Source organism: Gambusia affinis, linkage group LG02, assembly GCF_019740435.1.
Source record: "Gambusia affinis linkage group LG02, SWU_Gaff_1.0, whole genome shotgun sequence".
Lineage (NCBI taxonomy): Eukaryota > Metazoa > Chordata > Actinopteri > Cyprinodontiformes > Poeciliidae > Gambusia > Gambusia affinis.
The window spans coordinates 3,161,714-3,180,626 of NC_057869.1; the positions used below are offsets into that span (position 1 = coordinate 3,161,714).

Below are 18,913 nucleotides of genomic sequence, written 5' to 3' on the forward strand. Positions count from 1 at the left end.
TGTTTTTTGATGCAAATTAACAGTGCTTTTTGAAAATACCCAACGTTTTAAATTTTGCACCTTTTTGTACTTTAATTTGTGTCTTAACTGCTTCTAAAAACAACCCAAAAGATTAGGAAAAACACAAGCCAGTTTTTGGCAATAAGTTAGGGGTTTTTGGTGTCTGGAATATGAGCCGTTTCAAAAACATGTGGAATGCAACGTCACAAATCAGCAAGCTGTTACCTGGCAACCACAGCCTGTAACCTGGCAACTGTTTGTCAGGTTCTGAACGTGCTTCGGGAGAATTTCTGGGAGGAAAAAATTTAAATTTGCTAGAAAAAATATCTGAAAATTTCTAGATTTTTTTTTGATTATTTTATTTAGTTTGAAAAGTCAAAAATGTGCTTGAAAGAATTAAAATTTTGAGATTAGTCTCCAACATTTACTAGAAAAAATTAGGTTTTAAAAGTTATAAAAATTGTTAGAAAAAACATGAAAGTTTCTGAGTTTCACAAGAAAAAGATTTTTGACTTTTGAAACTGAATTTTTTGTTTGTTTTGTTTTTCTAATAACCTTAGTGTTTATGAATGCGTTAGCTCCACCCCCTCTTAATAACCTCAGCCAATAGGATCGCTCTCTGGATTATCCGGCCGTTATAAAGCCGGTGCTGAAGCTGAGCGGTTCATTTTCTCAGCTGAAACGCGCATCTGTTAAACTCCAGATCTGGTCCCGACCGGTTCGGCAGGTTCTGGTTTAAAAAAGAAAAACTGGTTCAACGGACGGATCTTAAGGAAGCGGAAAGTGGGATGGAGCACTCTAAGAAGACAATGTACAGCTCGGGAGACAGGAAGGACTCCTCCGCGGACGGCGGGGCCGTCCTCAACGGACACTTTGACGGGATGGTGAAGCGGCCGGCGGTCGCCTCGCCGGCGGAGCCCGGCGCCCACCGGGCGACCAGCTCCGTGATGGAGAGCTGGAAGGAGGAGCGGACCCGGAGCCTGGAGGACAACGAGATGAGCCTGCCGTCGCTGGCCGCTGCCTACACCACCATCCTGCGGGGGCTCGGAGAGGATCCGCAGCGGCAGGGGCTCCTGAAGACTCCCTGGAGGGCCGCCACCGCCATGCAGTTCTTCACCAAGGGATACCAGGAGAAAATTATCGGTGAGTTTGTTGTAAAACCCACAGAGCTGGTCAGAGGAGTCCGGGATTTGTCCTGACAGGCAACAGGTGTGAAGCGGCTCTGAAAAACTCTCTTCAACTAGCTAAATAATCACTTAATTTATGAAATACTTCATAATTTGGCCATTTTTATTTTGAATAATTACTTATTGACCCATTTAGTGTTTGTGAGCAGAGATGGATGGAAGAGTGTTGAGCCAAAAAGTGATCGAGCGCCTCTATGGCATGCCGTTGTAACATAAAATCGACTGCACTTCAGGTTCTGATTGATTTATGTCTACGGCAGACCGTTTTGACATATAATTGATTTCACATAAACTGGTTTATGACTTGGCAAATTAGTTATACAAGACATCTCTAATTATACTTTGACTACTCTAAATGAGGTCAGATTTACAATTCATTTATATGGAAGTATAGCAGGCCGTGTTAACATAAAATCGGTTTCACTGCATTTGCAGTCCATAAGATATCTGAAATAGCGTTATGGCTGGACTTATTAGTAAATTAAGATACCTCTAATTCTATTTTGACTTGACAAAATACCTTTTTGAGAGATCTTCATTTATTCTGACTAGGATAAATGACGTCATAATTACCACTGACTTGTATGGAGTCTTCAATTAAAGATATCTGAAATATAAATTTCAAAAATATACTATTAAATTATGACCAATCATAAAGTAAATTTAAGATCTCACTTTTTGTTCTGTCTAGTCATAATTGTAATTAAATATATCTTAAATGTATTTTCAGACAGAAGATTCAGAGATTAGAAAAGAGCAAATTAAATTCTAGTTATCTTTAAAAGCAAAAAATTAAATTAAGATTGCTTTCAGTGTGAATCTACCAGGGATGTGGGTTTAATTCAGTTAATAAGAATATAATAAAATATAATGGACGTCCTCTTCCAAAAAGGCTCCAGTTGACCTTTGAGAGACTTTCCCCTGAATCAGTGAGAAGGTTGTTTGATTTAGGGGAAAAGCCTCTGAGCCATATAACACTAAACTGGTCTGCTGAAACCATCAGCGCAGCCCTGAGTTTCTGTTGTTCAGGCTGATTTAAATGCACCCACTATGCATTATGCAATTCTGTTTTGTGATTACTGCATTACAATAAATTCCTGTTAAGTCTTGTGAAATAACAACAAAACTTGTGCAAAAGTCTAAGATCTTAATCAGATTAGATGAACGTTCAACCTAAATCCACCCTCCATAATTACATGCTTAGTTTTGTTTTTTGTGTTTTAATCCTTTTTCAGCTTGATTAAAACCACTGAACTCAAAGGTTTAAGGAAAACAATATCAGATTTTAACCAGACGACTGAGTTACAAATGTTGGCATGAATGAGACGCATTAAGATCCAGACTCCTGGGCTGTTTTCACACCTGATAATCTGGTAGATTCGGTTTGATCCCGGAACAAAATTGCAACATTTGTTACATTTTCAGCTGCTGCGGTTCTGAAACAAACCAAACGTTTTGAAAAACCTGTTCCCCTCCTCGCCTGTGGGGGCGCTGCACCAAGAACCACTGAAGAAAACATTGACCTAAACTTCCTTCTTCACGAAATGTGAACAAAAATGGAGTCGCGTCAGATTTTAGTGGTTGTTGCATTTTTATTTTGTCTTTGGAAAAAGATCATTTCTCCCTTTAGCGCCAGACTAGTGTGTTTCTTTAGCTTAATTTACCCAGAATTCCCTGTGCTGTAGTCTGTTTTCATCCATATTAGTAAATTCTTGGCTTAAAACAAGCCCATATGTCTTGCTTAAAAGCTACTTGTAAGTTAGTTTTGCATGATTTCAAGTGTACTAAGATATTTGCAGTAAGAACTGGACCAAAAATGGTGGTAATATTTAGTGTTTTTTCAGTGTAATGGCATCAAGTCGGGGTTATTGGGTCTAACTGGGAGGACTTCTCGGCGCTCTACGGAGTGGCTGGAGTTGGGGATCTGCCCCCTCACAGCCCCATCTGGACGTAGTTTAGCCGTCATGGGTGGGGGGTTGTCGTGTGTTTAGAAGCTATAAAGAAAGGAATGTGTTGGGTGGAAACGTGCGCTGCAAGAAAAGCAGGTGATTCTTACTTTTCCTGTCTCATATCACCTGAAAGTATTTCGCCTGAAGCGGCTCTTGGACGGGTCAGGAGGTGATGCAGATAATGATGGTTGCATTTGTCCGCTGTCATGAAGATGGAGGTGGTGCGCCTCCTTCCTGCTGATAGGCTGCAGCTGGAGCCTCCCCTCCTCTTGTTGGGAGGTAAAGAACAACTGAAAACATGCAGAGAAGTTTCTGAGGATTGTTTTTATGTAAAAGTGTAACGTTGTTTAACTGCAGCGTTCAGATGTTTGTTCATATGCATGTGCGGGTCAAAGGTTAAATCTTCCTGTTGTCGGCTGCAGGACTTGCAGAGGAAAATTCAGCTAAAATATAAACATACATTGATAAATAAAGAATATTCTAAATATAAAATATTCATAAATTGCTCTGGATTTTACCAGATTAATGGGGTTGAAAACGTTTCCTGACAAAGTTTTCAGATTTTTATTGGTGAGAAATTTTGAAGAATGTTTCTTTTACTTCAGAATTTATATTTTTGATCCTTCACTGCTAAAACATAAAATCTTACCAAATATTTTTGTCTAATTTCAGGTGAAAATATTTTAGGTTTATCTTTTATCAAGCAAACTAACTTAGAAGTACCGTTTCAGGAAGACATCTGAGGTTGTTTTAACCCAATAACTCCTTAATATTTATAGCTGGAAAATTATTATTGGACGAATTTATTATTAGTGAAATAATCTGCCAGTGGAACTAGTTCTTTTTCAGCAACATTAGATTTATTTACTTAAAAAAAGCTCTTATATGTTACCTGAAGTTGCTTGTAAGTTAGTTTTTTTATTTCTAATGCACTTAAATATTTGCAGAAACTTCATCAAAAGTAGTTACCAATATTTTGGTTTTTTACAGTGTTTTGTTTTTCATGTAAAATCCTAATAAAATGCATTTTGTGTGGTTTAATTTTAAAATCCAAGATGTTTTTGTTTTGTAGAATATTCGTCAAAAATAAAAATAGTGAATTAATTATCTAGTCAATAAATAAAAGGGGTTTCCCTCATTTCCACTCACTGAAAAGAATAAACATCTTAACTCTTATTTATATGGTTGTTTTTCATATTTATTTAAAATGAGTGATTAATAATTTTAGATGCTTATTCACAATAATATCTTTAATTTATTCAAAGCTTCAGTTAATCTGAGTCCTTTGTGTGTAAATATAGAGGAAGTTGGAGAGATTTAATGTTCAAACATCGGAGCGGATCTTTGACCCGGGACTCAATCTGTGACGTAATGACCAGACAAACTTCTGGCTGCATGTTTGGACTCGCTGACCTTCTCTGAAACAAGTTTAGACCCAAGCAGATACTTCCCTGATTGGGTTACACCGTTGATAAAAATCTGAGTCAGAAACGGAAGCACATAAAACCCGACGCATTTCGCTGTTGGAGCGGGAATGAACGGGTGATTGTTCCCGCTCCGTTCAGCTGCTGTTTGTCTGCTTGTGTGCAGAGATGATGGCTGATTGAGAGTAACGCTCCCATTACCCGATAAACACCTTTTCTTTCCGTCACCAATCTGACTGACGCCACTTCAGATTCATTTATCCAGTCATCATTGACCCGACGTCATTTCCCCAGAGGACGCGAATCTGACGAGACGCAACTTTCACCAACGAGTTGAAGACAAATAGTGCAGCAGATAATTTAATATTAATCTTTCATGTGTATATACAAGATTATAACTTGGTACATATGTTCCCAGAGGCTTATTTTTAGGAAGAAAAAAACAACAACTATCTACTGAAAAATGCAATGTTCTTCATTAAAAGTTCCTTAGTGCAGCTCTAGCATCTATTGCACCTGTTAAAATGCTTCAGGAAGCATCCAGAAAGGCGGCATCCTCAACCTGATGTGTCTCCACTATGAGGCACTAAGAGTGCATCAATGTCCCAAACATCGGTGTCCCATGGATGTCACAAAAAATATTTTTGCATTAAAATGATCAATTTAAATGTGTTTATTTGTGTTTGGTGTCAAATCATAATCTACATATTTTGATCAATAGAAATCAAATTTTTCTTGGCTTGTGTTTCATTTGTCTGGTGAACATTTTTCAAGATGGCCACCATGCTTGTAATAGATTATATATGTCTGCAGTTGAATAGGCACAGCTAGCCAAAAAGTTAGCTTCACTAACCACTAATTTGCTAAACAACTATCTTAGTTATGCTAACATTGAACTGCTAAACTCATAAAATATTTAGCATGAGGCTAACACTAAAGAGCTAAGCTTTTTTGGATACACTTACACAAAACATACAAAAAATAGCAGAAGCTAACGCTACACTGCTGAACACATAAACATTAGCAGAACACTAAGCATAAAAAAGTAGCAGATGCTAATACTAAACTGCTAAACACAAAACAATTCATGGAAGCTAGCGCTAACCATTAAAGCAGCTGTCCATCAGTATCTGTAAAACATATTTTCATTTCCTTCCAGTTGACTGGAGTAAAACTCTGGAATGATAAAGTCCTCAGTTCCAGTTTTTCCATCTGGTTTTGCTGCAAATTATTATTGTAAAGTTTTATGAGTAGGATGACCAGAGTGAAAATGTATGGTGAGACATAAAGTTCATCCAAGTCAGGAAAATGGGAAACATTTTATTCCAATATTTAGTTTAAAAGTTGATAAAACGGCATCCATCTTGAAAAATTGCAGTCACCCTGAAACTGAAGTTCAGAATATGAAAAAATTCAACCTGAGGAGTTAGCATGCTAATTATTGTGCTTGTTTTCACAGTTGAAATATTTTTACAATCACAGTAAATTAGAGATGTAGCAAACCGGAACACCAACCCAGAGATTTAAATGCGCTCTGTGGTAACCCTCGTCTTCCTGTAACTCACCACAACTACGTGACGAAAACTAGTTTGAGTCTCTAGAATCATTTTCTGCTTTGATCAGTTCTGACCAGCAGAAACGTGACAAAAAGATAAAAACAAAAGCAGGATTATCTGATATTCTAAAGTCCTAAATGTATTTAATAGTTGTGCTAAATTGTGTCAGTTAAATTCTTATTCTTTTTATTTGTGTATTTTATTTTTTCAGTTATTCGGCAGACAGATTTTAAATGAAAAGGCAAAAGCAAAGGATGTGGATTAGCAGTTTTTACTAACAGCTGAGAAGATTTAACTGTGAAATATCATCTCTGCTACCCACATATTGAACTCATAGCACATAGCTTCTTCTGTCTTCTGTCAGAGGCCTCTTCAGAATTGTTGTAAAACTGACTGCTACTGGAGCTCCTTCCTGTCAGAACGGGGTGGGATTTAGCTAAATCGTGTAAATGCTCATAGGAACAGGATAAAATAAGGTTTAGGAATTAAAATATATTACTGGGAAATATGCTTAAGTTATAATTAAACATTTAAATATAGACCTGTTTACACTCAGAGAAAAGCGTTGGAAACTAAAGCAACAAGTCGGTGTCTTCTGTTTGTCTGACTTCACCTTCTTCAGTTCGCTCTGCCTCAAGCAGATATCCAGCCAGGAAATTAAAAAGTGCAGCGACGGTAGTGAGCGCCGCCTGTGTCGTCATGTACAGATAAAACTGTTTATTGAACAAAAAAAAAAAAAAAACGCAATAAACCGGCGCCGGGAAGGTGAAAACGGAGCCTTAATTAGACGCTGATGTCTGTCAGAGAATAAACAACCTGCTAACAGAACCTGGGCTGACAAATATCAAAAACAAAACCAAGGCCGATTAAATGTTATCCTGAAGTTTCGCTCCCTGTTTGTCCACAGATGTGCTGAACGACGCGATCTTTGACGAAGACCACGACGAGATGGTGATCGTCAAAGACATCGACATGTTCTCCATGTGCGAGCACCACCTGGTGCCCATCTTCGGCCGGGTGAGCAGACAGCTGACACTCAAAGCAGAAACATCAGGTTTCTGCCAGACTAGAAGAGCCTTTTTCCAGCGGCCATTGGGTCAGAGACGGCATACACCAGAGTTCAAAGGGCAATTTATAAAGACAAAATAACCTGGCAGTTATGTTTCTGATCTGTAGGAGGAAGCTGGAGTACCCAGAGAGAACCCACTCATGTACAGGGAGAGCCTCAAACTCCATTTAGAGAAACCCTGAGTGGAGATTGAAACCCGTGATCTCCTTTTTGAAAACCAACAAACCAACCCATTGAGCCAAAACTCTTCAAAATGGGAAAGGCAAGAAAATATGGCATTCACATAAGGCAGGATGTATGTTAGTGTTTAGTCAGGAAATGGACTTTCCTTCATAAATTTATTTATTTATTTACATCTCTAATAAAATCTGCTCTCAGTCACACAGGCTAATGTTCTAAACCGTCAGAAAGAGCCATAACTGTTTTGGTGACATTGATTTAAAGTCGTTTGGGTTGGGTTGGATACTACATGCGTGAACCGCAAGGAATAGTTAAAACATTAAAGGGGAACTAAATTAAAATTCACATTTCTTATGTCTTAGTACTCCAGATTTGGGTCTAAGCTGCTTCTGAAGAAAAACAGCCCAAGTGCATAAAAAACACCCAGCCATTTTAACAACATTAACTATTAGTTAATGTTGTTTTGATGTCTTGAAAATGTTTTTAAAAACTCCCTATAAGTCACATTCTACAGGGACTGCCGTTGCTTAGCAACCCCAGCAAAGCCCAATCCTGTTACTTAGCAACCCAAACTGAGCTCCAGCATGTTTGATCAGCTGGTTTTACAGCTTTATGTGCTGTACAATGGCTGCTGGAAAAGACAAGTGTCTAGTTGATGATTTACTATCCAGAAACCAGTTGATGCATTCTTGTTGGTTGTGCAGGAGGCTCCACTTCTACTTTTCAAAGATGTACGGTTGTATAATTGCTCATCTGTTTGCAGCCATTTTCACATGCGAGTGTAAACGTTGCATTGAGGGGCGTGGCCAGAAGCAGCTAATTTGGATTTAAAGTGACTTGACGCCCTAAAACAGCTCATTTTCAAAGAAGCAGAATAAAATCTCATTATCTATGAATGATTTTGTGCAAAAATATAACAAACATGTTCTGCATAGCCCATAGATCTATCCTAACCTGGAAGAATAACAGTTGTCCTTTAAAACCCGGCGGTATGAGTGTCACTCTGGCTTCATGAATGGAAGCTGAGTTGGCGAGCTTTACTTTAAGTGTGGAGCAGAAAATCTTTGTCTCAAACAGAAACATCTGAGCCGATGCTAATCTTAACCCAACTCTGTTTGTCTGGAGGCCGTCGGTCTGAGCAGCACAGAACATGAGAAACAATCAGATTAGCTGAGATCTGTTTATCTTCAGCCTTCACATCATTACCGTCCACTAAAGCCTGACGAAGCGCCTCATCCTTCGCTTCTATCTGCTTTCCATCCCTCCGTCTTCACCTGCTGCTCACAACAATGGCCGACTGCAGCTGATCCTTTTCTTTCCACTGCCGTCAATGGGATCTGGTGACAGCTGGGAAGCACATAAACACACGTTTGTTCAAGTCTATAAAGCTCCTCATCCTTCACCCCATCATCATCACCATCAGCCGCCGCCACCGGCGGGTGTTTTTAGTCGTTTGAGCCGTTTTATTGCAGGTTGTCTTTTGTTTGCAGTTAGAACCTGTTCAGGGAAAACTTTGATGTAAAATTACACAAAAAATAGGTTAAAGATATGGAATTAGGCATTTAAGACGGCTAATTAGGATTATTGGAGGTGGAAGGAAAAAAAGTGAATTTCCTCAAAATATCTTTGAAATTTTTTAGGAAAAACAAAAGCATTCCTGAGTTTGAAAAGTTGAAAATTTGACTTTTAATACTCAGATTTCTGAATTATTTTCTAGAAATTTTTAAAAAGTTAAAAACCTGCTTGAAAGACTCAGAAATTTTCCATTTTTTTCTAGACCATTTCTAATGTTTATTTTAAAAGTTCTGACTTTGAAAAGTTGAAAATTTACTAGTTTTTACTAAAAACTAAAAACTTTTGACTTTTTTTTTCTAAAAAAAAAATCTTTTGAAACTCAAAAAATATTTAAAAAAAAAAAGAAATTTTTTGGGATTCTCAGAATTTCTTTTTTTTTTCTGATAGAAGATTTCCAACTCGAATTCAAATTTGTTTTTTGGCTAAACTTTCCTCTTTTTTTTCTTTTTTTTTTTTTGTTTACTACTTGCGATGGTTACCGTCGTTTTTGTTTTCCCTGTTGGCATTTTTGCTAACTTTGAAAACATTACTCGGCTTCCCCTGAATTAATTTTTCCAGATAAATTAATTTACTCAGCTGTTTTTGGAGTTTTAGGTTGAATAAAGTTTGACGTTTCTGCTGAAGTTTTGAATATCAACTGATAATTCTTCATGAAGTTAGACATTTATATTCATGCTTTTATTTTGTTGACTGCCCATTTCCTGTCTTCACATTCTCTTTTAAATAAACCGTATTGAGAAAATGGCAAGAAAAGAAAAAACATGAATGAGATGTTCAGAAATCTGTGGTTTTCTGTTCATCCTTTTCCTGATTTCTGTTTAATTCAACCTGAATGTGTCTGAAAACGAGCCCCGTCATCGTGTTAGTAAACATAAACAAATTGAGTGAAGTAGCTTTTCGTTTGATGTTTATATCGGGCCTCTGCAGCTGAGCGAGGAAGGAGAAGAAAGAAGTGGAAAAGAGAGATCGTTGCATGGTTTTTGCCGCTGCCCTTTCTCCTCTCAGTCAACAAATTGCTTCTGACATTTAAGTGAAGCTCGCTGGCGTGTTTGTGTGTTTGAGAACCGGAGCCTGCGGCCGTCCACACAGCAGCTCTCATGCTGCCGACTCCGATTCTGTGGACTTTTCCACCTGATCGGGTCTCATCTGCAGCGATCAGCGCCAATAACTGCAAAATTAACTATAGTTCCTATGAAATAATGACCAAATGGTTTTTATTATTTTCACACATTTTTCCTCTCAGTTCAGACTTGAACACAATGCTTCAGTTATTTTCCATGCTGATAAATATTAAATTCCTTCTGAAGGATTTTAAAATGCTCTGTGGTGGTTTCAGTCTGTCTGTAATTCAAAAATACAAATTATAAACACGAAATTATGGACAAACTGGAGTAGACATCCTTTTTGCTCCAGTTCTGACCAGCATTTTTTAATACTTTATATTTGCAACCACCTCAGTTATTTAAAAACATATTAGTAGTGAATGGCAGCAGCTAAAAGTCTCACTTTTCTACACATTTTCAGTCTCTTTCACTTCTGAATTTGTCATTAAAAAATCTAAAGTATTGGCAGCATTTAGACTAACTTCTGCTCCAGTTCTGACCAGCATCTGTGAGCATCTGTTAAAAGGAAACTTTATACTTTATACTCAGTTTAAACTGTAATTAAGTACAATTATCAACAAGCAACATTTTCAATTCAAAACCCTTTTTGTCATAATTTGCTGTTTCCAGATGTCACTTGTGCGTCAGATTTACGAGTGTACCAGAAACGTGAAAATATAAAAGTTCCAGCCTTTATAAAAAATTGATTCTCTCTCATCGGTGGAACAACAGGATAAAGCAGTGATCTTATCGTGCGATAACGTGCCTCATCGCTGTTTAATAAAGTCCAGGAGTGAAATAAACTTTAAATGTAATATTCAGAAACCTTTGGCTCAGTTTCCACCAGGCTTTTTTAGATAAAGTATGAAAAAGTGAGAGACTTTTAGCTACTTCCATTCACCGCTAGCAGCTTGTTAATATAAAGTAGGGCTGAGACATTGCTGCAATAATTTTGATTTTAACATTGTAAAAATGTTAATGCAATTCTGCTGTCTTTAGGACTATGTGATAATTTTCTGTTTCCCGCTGTGCAGGTTCACATCGGTTACCTCCCTAACAAACGGGTTCTGGGTCTGAGCAAGCTGGCCAGGTGAGTAAACCCGACATGATGGAGAATCTGAGCGTTTAAGCTGATTATTAAAACATCAGATCCCACTGACCCCAATACCTTCAGGCTTATTGTGCTAACACCCCGTAACACACACACACACACACACACACATTTAGGGTTGCAACTCATGATTATTTTAGTAATTAACTATTCTATCAATTATTTTTGACAATTAATCAGTTAAAAATTGGCATAAATAAGCATCTAATTTTTACACATATTTGAAATGCATTAAAAAAATATTTTTTGATTCGTAAATGGACAGAAAAAGTTGCTTAATAAATTTAGTGAAGCTAAAAATGTTCTGGATTCAACAACACAAAGATGTTTTTTCCTCTTAAATGCAATATACATATATATATGTATATATTCTGTTTGCAGTTTCTGCTTAATTGCCACTTTGACTGTATTTACGTTTTACTTAGTCTGAATACTCCAGTTAATGATTTATTGATTTTTGAGCTAATCGTCAACAAATTTAGTAATTGATTAATCACAATTATTTGATTAATCATGTCAGGACTACACACATTGTAGAGAGAATTTATTTATCAGGACTAACTTTGTAAATTGTTGTTTAAAATGAAAATTCTCTAGATTTTAAATTTATAGAATATGGGATAATGTTGTATTTCTTTCCATCCAACTGTTTTGTTTCTTCCTTTATCCCTGTTAGTTTTTGCAGATTTTGTATTTTCACTAAAGAAATTTGACCCGTGACGTAAAAGTGATGTTTACTAGAAGTACAAAAGAAACTTATTTTAAAAAACTTTCCAGATGCTTAAAAGCTGTGGATAATTAAAACAAACAGAATATAAATTGAAAACAAGGAAAACATTTTTTTAATGTCAAATTTCTAATAATCAGAGTCTGTAAATAATAAATTTGCTTAAATTGAGGTAAGGGCTAGGATTAATAGGTTCACTTCTTCAAACTGAGAAAAGTAGTTAATATTTTGTTCTTGGTTTATTGTCATATTTTGTTGTATTGGTTACTTGTTTTTCTTGTTTGTTTGTTTTTGCTTTTAGAATCTGATTAAAATAAATAAAATAAAACTTGAACAGTCTAAAGGGTTTCAGCAGACTACTTTACAAATAAAAGATTTCGAAGCTAACGCTGTCCGCCATTTTGTCCAGTAAAACATAGTTGCTGTTCTTTCATTTTGTCCATTAATCAGTTTCAGAACCCGACCAGAACCCCTCAGTGTAAATTACCTTGAGAAATAATGAGATTTGGTTATATAAAAACAGGCTTTAATACCGAAAAATGATGAAATGTTACGTTGTTCACCGTCCAGCGCTGGGCGTCACTTAACTCACCTTATGGATGTAAACAAGTGAGGCAAAGATTGTAGCTCGAGTTTAGCTTTTTATTCTCCTCCGCAGTCCGTTTCCTCCCTGAAGGATGGTCTGATCAGTTTCAGGCTGTTTACATACGACTGTCGGCAGTCACATAAACATGGTTATGTAAGCTTCAGCGTGAGTGTGTAAGCAGATAAAGGGAGCAAATCACAGAATCCATAGCAACATTAAACGCTCCTCCTGGGATGGGCTGTGGTGGCGCAGGGGTTAAGTCCTTGACGCGGCTGTCGCATGTTCGATTCCCGGCCTGGTGACCTTTGCTGCTTCTCTCATCACCCACTTTCCTGTAAATTATCTATCAATTAAAGGCCACTAGAGCCACCCAAAAAACACCAGACAACTAATGATTAAAAAAACGCTCCTCCTTCCGGTTGAGCTCTATTTGGTTCGGTCTTGTGGCATTTACTTGGAGGTCTGTGAGGTCCAGGTTGTCCAAAGTTCGCCCGCTCACGGAGAAGAGCAGCAGGTTGAAAGTGAAGTTCGGGTCGATTTTCCCCAGGATGCTTGGCGACGCCAAATGGATTCATGACGTCACTGAAGAAGAAAGATCCGACGCCGTAAGACGTGGCAGAAATGGATCTTCACCATGAGGAGTCACTTCTAATACCGCACCGTCCGGTTATAAGCTTAAAAACTTCCGATTTTATCCATTAATTATCCATTGATTAATGATTAATTGATAAGCATCCGTTTTCTGACTGACGGTCATTTTGTCAGGTTGTTTCTATCACAATAAACAAGCAACAACCTTAAAACTATTTCTGGTCTCGTTCTTATCTAACGTATAAACAATACAAGTACAATACAACTACTACTTAATCACAGTTTACTCTAACCAAATCAATCTATCAATTTCATTTATTGGTGTGGCACATTTCAGCACAAGGCATACAAACTTATTAAGAAACCAGTCAACAAACATTACATTTTGATGAGTGCCATCGCCAAAATCACACATCAAATATTTGGGTCAGTGTGTAATTTCTAGGGATTCAAAAGCAATTTTTAACAAAGAATACTGTGTAATACTAAGATAAATATCAGTGACCTTTTCCGTAGTACTTACTGTGAAACTATCAAAATTAGCTTAATGATAGCTCTGGTAACTGGTAGCTTTTATCAAAAAAGTGTTTTCCTCACATTATTAAACTTATGCGTATTTATAAAATATAATAAAGCAAGAACCTCTCAAGTTCCTCAAAACTTAATTAGCCTGTCCAGTCTTTATATTTCAAAACAGAACCGCATAAAGTGCAGTTTGAATCCCGCACCGGACTCTGTTTAGACCGTTTTTCTTTCCCGTTCTTGTTGGCCGCCATCTTTCCTGTTCCACCATCCAGCGGCGCCCTCTGCTGGATGGCGGCTACACTACAACACTATAAAAACGTCTAAGCAGATGCTATTAGTTAATCGATTGGAGCTCATTTTAATCTAATAAACCATTAATCAATGATTGTAGTTGAATTAATTGTTTGCATCGCTACATAAAACTGAATTTTACGATTTAAGTTTTTTTTTTTCATTTTGTCCAGGATTTTAACTGTTTTGACCTGGAAAAATAATAATAAAGATTTTTAACGAAATTCTCAGAGAGAGAGATGATTCAACATTCAAACAGAATGTTGAGTCTTTTTTCATTTTCTCATAAAACTGAAATTTAAACAAAATATTTTTTTTAAACTTTAAAATATTCTTTGACATTTTTGTGGCTATACTAATTATTATATTTGGTTGTATAAATATTATGTAAATAAAAATAAACCTTTCATCATCACAGATTTCTCGGTTATAGTTAAATTAATCAAATGATTTATTGACCTTCTTTCTTTTTCCTTCATAGGATTGTTGAAATCTACAGCCGTCGACTACAAGGTGCTTTTATTTAAATGTTTAACTCTGTTATTTTGTAAACATCTCTAAATTTATTTGGAGATGTTTTAAGACTTTCAGACTAATAAAATGAATAGTTATTTTGTTGCTTATTAATTACTTATTATTTACAGCTTTGTTTATAATAATACCGGTCTATTGTGTTGTGGTCTGTGTTAATTGATTAATCGGATATTTTTATTTATTTATTTATTTATTTTTTTAAAGGCACATTTCTAGATTTTTCATGTACCAAACTTGAGATTCTGTTATCCTTGATCTGTTTGTTTCTCCATTTGTCTCCTGCTTCCCCAGTTCAGGAGAGGTTGACCAAACAGATTGCCGTTGCCATCACCGAGGCCCTGCAACCCACCGGGGTCGGAGTCGTTGTCGAGGCAACGTATGTATCTCTCTACGGACGCAGAAACTTTATTTATTTTGTCACGTTTAAACTATAATCTTCAACTTTATGTGATGGACCAAACGCGCTTTCTGACTGCAGCCTGCAGTTTGTGTTTACTAACACCAGAGGGCGCTCCTCTCCTTGCTTACTTGGATAAGGAAGTATTATTATAAACCTGAGGATTTTTACAGTCAGACGTCACAGATAACTAGAACAAATTATTTAAGAAACTTATGGAGAAATCAGCAGGTTGTTTTTATTTCTATTTATACAGTAATTTCTGCTTGAAGTTGCAATCTTGCTTTAAAGAAAAACTTCCGTCTGTTTCCAGCTGAAAAGTTGTAAAAACACAAAATCTTAACTTATTTTCAGTATAAACTAGACCAAAAAGTTATCTTATTTTAAATGTAGTAACTTACAAATAACTTTTCAGCAAAACATAACTTATTGTTTCAAGTCAATAATTCCAACGTAAGTTTGTTCCACAAGCAAATAATTTCATTTATAAGAATATAATTTCCCTATGTTATTATAATGTATTATATTATTATGTTTGGCCGCTTCTCTAATTTTTCTTGTTTAAAATGTGAAGATTCTGATTCAAGTAGGTAATTATTTTAGTCATCGATTGTTCTACCAATTATTCTGATTTAATGATTAATTGATTACTAAATTAGTTGAGATTATTCCAATAATATTGCAATTAATAACAATTAATCATGATTAACCCCAGACTCAAGCAATAAGTCTAAGTTATTGATTAATCAATCATTAAATTAGTTGCCAATTATTTCAGTAATTGATTAATCACAATTAATATAATTAATCATTTCAGCCCTCGACTCAAATAATAAGTCTGTTTACTCCAGTTAGTGATTAAACGATTACTAAATTAGTTGATTATTATTTCAGTAATTTATTATGATTAACTGATTAATCGTTTCCGCCCCAGACTCACGGCTGCTGCAGCCATCTTGGCCTGCATTGGGCTTTCTCCAGATTTAAATGTTGTTCTGTGTATTTCTTAACATAACGGTGTCGTTCCACTCGTCTCTTCAGCCACATGTGCATGGTGATGCGAGGCGTCCAGAAGATGAACAGTAAAACCGTCACCAGCACCATGTTGGGAGTGTTTAGGGAAGACCCGAAAACCCGCGACGAGTTCCTGACCCTCATCCGAAGCTGAAGACGAAGAAGCTCCTCTTCCTCTGGTTACCTCCACCTGCTCGGCCCGCCTGCCGTGCTGCTGTGTGTGTGTGTGTGTGTGTGTGTGTTTCCGTCTCGCCGAAGTCAGTGAAAGGCGTTTCCTCCGTGTTATTGTTCACTCTGTCGACCCGATGAGCCGATGTCGACAGCGGCCTTGAGGCGACGCTCAAGGCCGCTGACTGACCCGATTATTCTGACAGATTTTACCCTGCGGGGATTTTTAGGATGTTTGCTGGCCACCAGACACCTGAGCTTCTCCTAAAAACTGGTCCTCAGAACAATTTTCTTGCAGCATAAATTAACTTTTTTTTGGCATAATTTCAACATAATCTATTGCTACAATGTAGCTTATTTGTAGCTTTAAAATCTCGACATAGTTTGTAGCATGCTACACGCTAATTATTCTAACTAACCACACTACATGCTAATTTAGTTCAATATTGACTGTTCTGCTTGCTAATTATGTTAATTTTAATTAGCTTAATGCTGTGCTACATGACAATTGAGGTACATGCTAGCTATGCTAATGTGAACAATGCTACAAGAAAAGTATGCCGAAATTTTTACCATGGGGACAATTTTTGTTAAATTATTATTTCAATCGCTAAATTTATTTTATTTGAAAAATAATAAGTTGTTGTATCCTTGGACTAGACCCTTCTCCCTGGTGGTCATGGAGCCGCTTCTGTCAAAGCCCAGAGCTACAATGTAGCTTACCACCATCTGTGTATGAATGTGTGTGTGTGTGTGTGAGAGAGAGAGAGAGAATGACTGAATGTAGTGTTGAGCGCTTTCTAGTCCTCTGGACTAGATAAACGTTGCACAAGTACAGTTCCACTTACCATTTGTCTGGACTTTTGCACTTGTATTTTCATCAAGAGTAGGATATCACTTTTGCCCTTCTTTTTGGCCAAATTTAATATATGGTTGTGCCCAATCTGGTTTTCAATGAACATAATAGGATGTCTTGGTCCTATTTACTTTCAAATTAAATGAATAAAAAAAGAGAAAGATTAACAAAAGATAAATACTTTGTGTTGCACCTTACATTTTCCATTTTGCAATTTTATTTGTGTTTTTTTTAATGCTTCCCATCAATAAGATTTGACCCCATCCCTAACATTTTCTTTTACATGTTTATCTGCATCGACTACCTGAGTTAGCAAATCAAACTTAAACCATTCTTGAACTGTGGTCGAGGGCCACACAAAATCATTCCCAGGGCAGACAATGGCCCGCGAGCCACACATTGGACATCCCTGAATTAGGTAGATCTTCTGTAAAAGAGTAAATAATGATGACTTACTAAAGGTGATTAGTGCAAATAATCAAGTTAAAATCTATTTTGCACTCTAATTTGCAATATACTTTTGAAACGGTTCAACTTCAGCTGTTACCTGCTAACTTTGCTAGAAGCTAATTTCTATATCAGCGTCAGAACGTCTTCTCATTTATCTTTAAAATCCTACAGATAATGTTGAGAAGACAAGCTGCATAGCCTCTAAAATGTCTGAGGTTTTATATTCCCCGGGGACTTTTATTAAGGTTAAAAATCGCAGCAATTATCTCCGGGTGTTAGCATTAGCACGTTCCGGCAGCTCCCATTGTTTTATGGTCTATTTTGACCGATTCGATGTAATCTACAGCTTTGCTAGGCTGTACGTCTTTTTTGTAGCACACAGCCAGTTTCATATGCATAAAAATATATATACTTGAGATTTTGACAGATGAAAATAGCAAATTCACAAAACGGAAGCCACGGCTTATATCTGTTATGTATTTAACGGTTTTGAAACGATTCAAATTCAGCTTGCTACAAGCTAACTGTGCTACATGCTAATTTCTAAATATAGCATCAGAACGCACTTTAGCCACAGTGATATCTAAATAAATAAAATAGAAATTTAAAAATAATGTTATTCTGAGAAAAGCATTGTAATTTCCAGCCTATTTATATCTTTATTTCTGCACATGAAATAGGCTACCATGGTTTATTAATACTCTGTTGTTCCCTTTTATTTCTTTACACTTTTTTAAAACTCATATCTAAACAAAAGCTGAATTGTTAGAACAAAAACAATTTTTAAAGTTAAGCTTGTAAAAGAAACATATCTGAATGCTTGTTGAAACCAACATTTTCCCTTGAAACATTTTTTATTCCTTTGTGAGGAACTGCCTTTATCTGCCAACCAGCCTCTGGATTTAAACCAAAACAGATATTTTATGTCCATGAAAGGTTTATTAAATGTATTTGTATGTATGTACTGTATGTGTTTTCTTCTCAGTTTTCATCCTGGTAGATGAACACTGTGAAGACAAGTTTGTTCTTTTGTGTCTGTGCGCACGAGTGCATCATGATGTCCGCTTTCTGGTTTTAATGGTGTAACTGGAAGATGAAAAAAAAACGCTTTAACTGTTTCTGTGGCCTTGTTTATTTGTTGTGTTCATTTTAAAGACTTTTTAATCAAAGATAATAAAAGTATGTGACGGCAGAGAGTGTGTGTTTTAATATAAAAAAAATGTTATTCCTGATTTACATGTTAGTTTGTAAAATAAATTACCGTTTACAACCGTTTGTAGTAAATGTAAGAGGTTTGCTTAGAATTGACACACAGGCGTTGTAAACGCACTGCTGCCCTCTTGTGGTCAAAAACAAAACCACAGCTGGGATGTTAGCAAATGCATCAAGACGTTCTGAATGTTTCGTTAAAAAATCAGACAAAAAACCACAACCAGAGGCGTTTTGTTTGTTTTTATATAAATTGGGGGCATGCCAAATCACAGCATTCTGGTACATCGCAGCAAAAGTACAAAACACATCAAAGTAATTCTCATTTCATAACTTTCACACCAAAATGTGTGTCAAGACAACAAGGATTCAACAGGTACCAACCAGTTTAGCCAGCCGGGTTCACGCTCA

The 18,913-nt window shown here is 36.5% G+C and overlaps 1 protein-coding gene and 1 long non-coding RNA gene across 2 annotated transcripts; one reads left to right on the plus strand and one right to left on the minus strand.

The window, feature by feature from the left end:
* The first annotated feature begins 657 nt into the window (after positions 1–657).
* On the plus strand, positions 658–18,504 carry gch1 (GTP cyclohydrolase 1). Its single transcript, XM_044141417.1, has 6 exons — positions 658–1,143; positions 7,024–7,133; positions 11,078–11,133; positions 14,356–14,387; positions 14,700–14,784; positions 15,847–18,504. The coding sequence occupies exons 1-6, from the start codon at positions 789–791 to the stop codon at positions 15,971–15,973; spliced, it is 765 nt and encodes a 254-aa protein (XP_043997352.1). The 5' UTR covers positions 658–788; the 3' UTR covers positions 15,974–18,504.
* LOC122845245 lies at positions 2,961–13,990 on the minus strand. The gene is made up of 4 exons (XR_006373001.1): positions 12,474–13,990; positions 8,572–8,712; positions 3,263–3,426; positions 2,961–3,181 (listed from the first exon to the last, which is right to left on the minus strand). It is a non-coding gene; the product is annotated as an uncharacterized LOC122845245 (long non-coding RNA).
* Positions 18,505–18,913: the final 409 nt, after the last annotated feature.

Coding starts and splice junctions, on each gene's coding strand:
- gch1 (XM_044141417.1), top strand. CDS start 789: ATGGAGCACTCTAAGAAGACAATGTACAGCTCGGGAGACAGGAAGGAC. Junction 1,144..7,023: donor ATACCAGGAGAAAATTATCG/GTGAGTTTGTTG, acceptor GTTTGTCCACAG/ATGTGCTGAACGACGCGATC. Junction 14,388..14,699: donor CTACAGCCGTCGACTACAAG/GTGCTTTTATTT, acceptor CTGCTTCCCCAG/TTCAGGAGAGGTTGACCAAA.